This window comes from Lepus europaeus, chromosome 7 (assembly GCF_033115175.1).
Source record: "Lepus europaeus isolate LE1 chromosome 7, mLepTim1.pri, whole genome shotgun sequence".
Lineage (NCBI taxonomy): Eukaryota > Metazoa > Chordata > Mammalia > Lagomorpha > Leporidae > Lepus > Lepus europaeus.
In genome coordinates this window covers 113288910-113296084 of record NC_084833.1, presented here as the reverse complement: position 1 = coordinate 113296084, position 7175 = coordinate 113288910, and the positions used below count along the sequence as shown (strand labels likewise).

Sequence of the window (7175 nt, the reverse complement as noted above, 5' to 3'; positions counted from 1 at the left end):
CTTCCTGAGTTGCTTGGGCAGGCTGCTGGCTATTTCTGGGCCTGAGGACCTTGAGTGAGGATGTCTATCTAATTTCCACATCTTCTGTGGGCTGAGCTGCTCAGGAATGCCTGTCTTGCTGCTTCCTGGAGCTGAATGTGGGTGGGTGGGCTAGCCTGGTATAACTTATGGGCAGACAGCGTCAAGTGACTGCTTCCAGGGCCCAGGGTGGATGGGGCAGAGAGAGGATAGAAGGAGAATCTCAACTGATTCCCAGCGCCTCTGGAACCTTACCTACTCAGAGAGGGCTGCCAGGTGTCTTCTGGGGCTGGGTGAGTGTGGGTGGCGCCATGAAGCTGGTTCACAGGGCTGGGTTGGTGGAGCTGCTGGGGGCAGCTGCTCAGTCTCAAGATGGTGTTGTGCAGCAGGATCTTGGGCTGGGGAGAGCACAACGTGGGCTGGACTGTTTTTCCAGGTCAGTGAGGCAGTCAGGTAATCCACCTGTGGGAAGCTGCAGGCTCCTCCAACAGCTGATGCTTCAGGGGTTGGTGGTGTGAGCTGGGACAGCCTGTGGTAGGGGAGGAGGTCTCCTGTTAACCCTTTTCACGACTCTTGGTTCAGAGTTGCTCTCCAGAGACGGGCAGGAGATACCGTGTGCTTAATTCCCTTCTTTATGTGGTCATGTGTGTCTGCACACAATGCCACTCCTTCAGCCCCACTGCAGGGCTCTGCCTCAAACACTACACTGAAATATCTGTTGTGTTCTCTTCCTTTAGTGCTTTGTGGTGAAGGGAAGTGTGCCAGGCACCTCTAGTCAGCCTTCTTGTTCCACATGATTTTCTTAATCTTTCCCTCAGCAATCTGTTTACTCTCTCAATCTTGTCTCTAATTTCTCATCACTGGAAATAGTGCTATAGAGAACGTCCACCCTAAGGTCCTGTGGGAATGGGATGGAATTGATAGGTCCTGTGGATGCATGTTCTTATCTTTCCTAAGGAAAGCCTTGTGCTCTCCAGAAGCATATAGGTTCCCAAATCCCCACCTCTCACTAGCACACAGTGCCATCTAGCTTTCTAACGTTTGCCAATCTTATAGCTGTAAAAAGATATGTCACTGTTTAAATTTGCACTTCTATACTTAGTAATCTGTCTGAGTACCTCTTCACATGCTCGGTAGTATATCAGGGTTTCTTTCCTGCAAATTGAATGTTCTATGTATCTTGCCCATTTTTTTTTTTCTGTCGATGCTGATGTCTTTTTCTTGTGATTTGCTGGAGTTTATTATATATGCTGTTAGGATATATGTGCTCAATCTATTATTTTTCTATTAACTCTATTTCTGTTGTTTGTTACTGAGCAAAAATTGTAGCTTTTGTATAGTCACAATTTACTTTTTTATTTTTTTCATTGTTTTTCCACCTTTAAAAATATTTTTCTATACTTTATGCTAATTAGAGAAGATCTGTAGTGGTAGAGAAAGGTCAGGCCTAAATGAGTAAAGGAGCCAGTTGGAAATGGCTGTCTCAGTGTCTATTCCATTTTCCTTCTAGCCAGGATACATGGGTAGAAAGTATGCTTTCTACATTTCCAGGTAGTACTCTGTGTGTCAACTAATTTTCACCAATAAATGCACTTGTGTGATGTTTGGAAGGTGGGAGTGAGAAGGTTCTCGCCCTTCAGTATAATCAGTGCCAGCTGAGGGGTTGTTAAAGCGCAGATTGCTGGGCCCAGCCAGTAATGCAGTAGGTCTGGGTGATGCTTAGCCTGTGGTTTTTTGGTTTGCTTACAACGTCCAGGGGTGTGAGAAGGCCCTCCTGTAGTGGCAGCAGTGACAGAGGCAGCAGGAGCGTCCTGACATGCAGGTTTCTGTCTATTGCAGTCACATGGGCATTCCCTTACCCCTTCTCCAGTCAATTACAAAACTCTAAGTCTGTAAATCCCTGCATTAAATCTCTTCCTAGATCTCTGTGAGACCCCAGTGGAAAGAAGGGGCCGTCAAAGAAGGATGTACTTTTCTCTGAAAGGAGGAGAGAACTTCCACTTTGCTTATGGCCTTGTCCAAATACTGATGGAGTTTGTGTTCACAAAAGGCTTCTATAGCCTTGGCAGCTCATGACAAGAGCCTTGGGTGATCACTGATGTCATAAATGAGAGTGTTAATTGTTAAATGAACAACAGAAGTCACTGTGTACTTACTCCCCATGTAGGACCTCTGTCCTTAATGAGTTGTATTATGAGAATTAACTGCAAAACTTGTTCTGAAACTGTACTTTGTATGTGTGTGTGTGTATGGGCGCAAACTGTTGAAATTATTACTTAGCATAGAGTTGGTCCTCTGTATATAAAGTTAAACTAAAAATGAATCAGAATGAAGAATGGATTGGCAGAGGGAGTAGGAGGTGGGACAGGAGTGAGGTTGGGAAAGCAGGTATAGGGTGAAAGAACCACTATATTCCTAAAGTTGTACCTATGAAATATGCATTCATTAAATAAGAGCTTTAAAAAATCTCTTCCAAGAGAAAACAAGTTATCTGTTTCTCATATTAAATCATTAATTGGTATAATGTTATGCCAACAATAGCTATAATAGCTATAAGTGACACTGTATCAAGTTCCTTCACCTAAAACATATATGCTTGATGTAGTTGGAACAGGTGGTAGGAGAAATTGTATTCTTTGGCAATTGAATTTACTGAGTGGGGTTGGTGTAGATCAGTTATTTAGGTAGGGCAAAGATGCTGCAGAGATGTGCAACAGAGGGTAACAAATCTTCATGATCTGCCTGGGAATGAGGGTTTGGTCACTGAGACTAGGGTTTGAGTTATAGTGTTGTTCACTTATCAGCTGTGTTACTCTGAGCAAGTTATTAAGCCAAATTCCTATATGTTCAATGAGATAGGAATAGTACCTATCAGTAGTGATATACAATTAATGAAGGATAGAAAGCACTTAGAACAGTTTTATGACTTAGATTAAGGGTCCAAAATTGCGTTAGTTTCTATCATTACTATTTAAAATTTTTTTCACTCATTTACTCTTTATATCATATTCTCAACAAAGATATAAAAACTTGTATACTTAGAAGCATTATAATATGGTACGGATGATGGTAGAGATGATGATGGTGTTGAGAATAACTATACACTGATGTATGCTTGTAATGTTCCAGATGTTTTTCTTTCTTTTTTTTTTTAAATTTAAGTTATATAAGTTTCATGTATTTCACATATACAGATTTAGGAACATAGTGATACTCCCCTGCCCCTCACCCAGCCTCCCTCCCACCTACCCCAACCCTTCTTCCTCCTCTCTCTCACATTCCCACTCTTAATTTTTACAATGATCTATTTTCAGTTTACTTAATGATTATCTAGTTAACTCTACCCTAAGTAAAAGAGTATGAAGGAAAAAAAAAAAAAAACCACTGCTCCTCAATGGGAGAGACATAAGCTGTAAACAATCTTCAAATCTCAAATTGTCCATTTCACTCCAATATTTTACATTTATGTACTCTATCAGTTACCTTGGATCAGAGAAAATTTATGATATCTTTTTGGGACTGGCTTATTTCACTTGGCTGCCTGGGGACAGGTCATTGTAGGGGGAACTGTGTTCACAGTGAGGACTGTGCAGTTCATATGGTGGCATGGATGAGTGTTGAACAAACTGGAGGCTAACATTGGACATTACTAAGTTTGGAGGAGAGGAGATGATGGGGTGATCACACCAACACAGGTGACCATTCCCTTCCTTCTGTTAACAAGAGGAGATTTACCATTTCCAACTTGGGTGCTACCCTGGATACTAGCCCTACCCTGGAGCACTGACCAGAGCTTTCTGGCCACACCCACCACTCACCTCTTGGTATTCACTGAAAGTGCAGACATTCTACTGAACCACAGAGGAACAGCTCAAAGATAAAAGCCATCAGAGGGGGGAAAAAAAACCTCCACAAATGACTACAAATAAATGCATAAATTCAAGAGACAAGAATAAGGAAGACATTATAACCTGCCCCCTCAAAGGAACACAACAACATTTCAATGTTAGAATGAGAAGATGAGAAGACTGAGGAAATGTCAGAAAAGGAATTAAAAAAATTAATCATAAGATTATTAAAAAGCAATCAGAAGCAAATCCACGAACTAAAGAAAACCATACATGACATGAATGAAAATTTTTCTCATGAAATTGAGATTTTAAAGAGAAGTCAAAATGAAATATTAGAGATGAAGAATTCAATAGATCAGATAAAAAATGCTATGTAAAGCCTTTACAGCAGACTTAATAAGGCAGAAGAAAGAATATCTGAACTAGAAGACAATCTTTGGAAATCTTTCAGTCAGACAGAAAAAAAAAAAAAAACCCAAGAGGAAAATAGAAAAGTTAAAAACAGTGTTGGGATGTTGAAGATTTATGGGATACTATCAAATGTCTCAACATACAGGTCTTAGGATTTCCTGAAGGGGTAGAAAGAGGGAATGGACTAGATGGCCTGTTTAGTGCAATAATTACAGAAAACTTGCCCAATTTGGAGAAAGAAAGGATCGCCCAAGTAGAGGAAGCACATAGAAGTCCTAACAGGACCAGAAAAGATCTTTACCACAACACATTGTAGTCAAACTTTCCACAGTAAAACATAAAGAAAAGATTCTAGAATGTGCATGAGAGAAGTGCCAGATTACTTTCAGAGGATCTCCAATTAGACTCACAGTCGCTATCATTATTAATACTACTACTAAGAAAATTACATAAATGGATTCTGTAGGCATTCTTGGGCATGAATAAGCAGAGAGCAGGCAGGAGAGGAAGATGTCTGGATGAGAAAGGGACTGTATGTCACTTCTTGATGACTTTTAAATTCATCTCCTTGTTTTATGCATTCCCAGTGTAATTAGTAAGGATTTAGTTGAGAGATGCTATCTGTGTATAAAATCTGAAAACTAGGAATGGCTCTAGAATTCAATGTTGAAAGTCTAAAAAATGATGTCCAATTACAATTAAGGTAGTAAAAAATTACCAGAGGACTTGATAGGGGAAATGGTTCCCAAATGAAGGAAAACCACAAACTTGAAATTGGCTAGTTTCAAAGAGAAATGAGTGCAGGGAAGGAGAGAAGAGGGTAGAATGAAGGCAAAAGCCAATCTCCCAATCATTTGAAGAAATAGTGATTTCTCTTTTATGGTTAGCTTGGCATTCAGAGGACTTCCCTCTAGTGTTTATTTTCAAAGTGAGAAAGAGCAATAGCATTTGCATCAATACAGTTTTCTCCTCAGTGTTCTCTGCACGGCAGCCTTTACCTCCTTGTTCCTCAGGCTGTAGATCAGGGGGTTCAGCATGGGGATCACTGTAGTGTAGAACACAGAGGCCACGTTCTCCTGGGCCAGGGAGCTGGCTGTGGATGGCTTTAAGTACATGAAGGCAGTCGATCCATAGAACAGCCCCACAGCTGCCAGGTGGGAGCTGCAGGTGTTGAAGGCTTTGGACCTGCCCTCTGTGGTGCTGATGCTGAGGATGCTGGACAGGATGAAGGCATAGGAAACAAGGACAGTTAAACTGGTGAGTATGATATTGAATCCAGCCAGAAAGAAGACTGTCATCTCGACATCATAGGTACTAGAGCAGGAGAGCTTCATGAGAGGGAGGATGTCACAGAAGTAGTGACTGATGAGGGCCTCACAATAGGACAGGTTTAACATAAGACCAGTCTCTATTGTTGAGCCAATGAATCCCATGATGTAGACTGCAGCCACCAGCAGAGAGCAGACAGGATGAGACATGATGACGGTGTAAAGCAAGGGGTGGCAGATGGCCACATAGCGGTCGTAGGCCATCACCGTGAGCATGTAGCACTCAGCAATGACAAAAACAAGGAAGAAGTAGAGCTGAGACATGCACCCAGCATAGGAGATGATGTTCTCCTCTGACACGAAGTTCACCAGCATCTTGGGTGTAATGACAGAGGAGTAGCAGAGATCCACGAGGGCCAGATGGCTGAGGAAATAGTACATGGGGGTGTGAAGCTGAGAGTTGAGGCAAATCAGAGTGATCATGCCCAGATTGCCCACCATGGTGACCATGTAGATCCCTAGGAAGAGGAGAAAGAGGGGGATCTGGAGGTCTTGCTGGCTTGTTAGTCCCCCAAGAATGAACTCCGTCACTGCAGAGTGATTTCCTGCAGCCATTCTCCTCTAGCTGGTAGCCCTGTGGGAATTGGGAAGAACCTCTGAAATCTGTCCTTGGACTGTTTAGGGACAACAGCTGTGGCCTGTGGTATCAGTTGGGTATTTTGGGCTTTTCGTTACTGTATCTTCCCCCAATTCCTGCTGTTGCCTAAGAGGAAGATTTTTCTCTTAGTGTTTCAAAGATTGTGATGATGACAGCACAGGGGGCCAGATCTGGAGTTCATGCTGCTCTCATGTAGCTCTCATTTCACAGAGCTGTGGTTCTCAAAGTCTGTTCCCTGACCACCTGCATCAACATCACCTGGAGGTTGTTAGAGGTGCAAATTATAAGGCCGCCCCTAACATCTATTCTTTTCAGTGCCCTGGGGATAGACTCAGCAATCTGTTTTTACAATCTCTTTAGTGATGCACACTAAAGTCTGCCACAGCATAACCTAAACATAATATGTTGTACACTGTATTGTGTAGTTGGCGATGGATTTTGCTTCAGCAATGAATTTCCTTTTTTCTGCAATCCTAAATATTTGTTGTAAACATGAGTTTCTTTCTCACAATGATGCCATGTTAGGAATATGTGATGGTTATAGATGTATCATGAAGTGACAAGTCAATTTCTGAAAGATGAAGAAATTGATAATATGAAGGTTATATGAGATATACATATTTTGAAATATTTTTTTCAAACACTCAATTTCTTAAAACTGAGTTTTCATTATTAATTTCATTATTAATTTCATTATTAATCCAGTATTTGTTTTTAGTTTTTTGCTGGGCTTAAGGTCCTAGACAGTGGTTCTTAACACTGGGTGTGTATTGTAACCACTTTGAAAATTTGCAAAATATCCTGGCCTGGATTCTACCTACAGAATTTCTGATTAAATTGATCTCTGTTACAGCCTGGATACTGGCAAAGTAATATTGTTCTTAGTCACTGCTTATTATAGGTATTTATACAATTATTATTTTCTAATCATAATATCAAATCATCACACTATTGCATCTACAAAGACAA

At 41.2% G+C, this 7175-nt stretch overlaps 1 protein-coding gene across 1 annotated transcript; it reads right to left on the bottom strand.

Annotated features, from left to right (window-relative positions):
• Nucleotides 1-5233: 5233 nt before the first annotated feature.
• LOC133764758 (olfactory receptor 8A1) lies at nt 5234-6163 on the bottom strand. Its single transcript, XM_062198442.1, has one exon. It carries the CDS (start codon nt 6161-6163, stop codon nt 5234-5236), a length of 930 nt encoding a protein of 309 aa, XP_062054426.1.
• Nucleotides 6164-7175: the final 1012 nt, after the last annotated feature.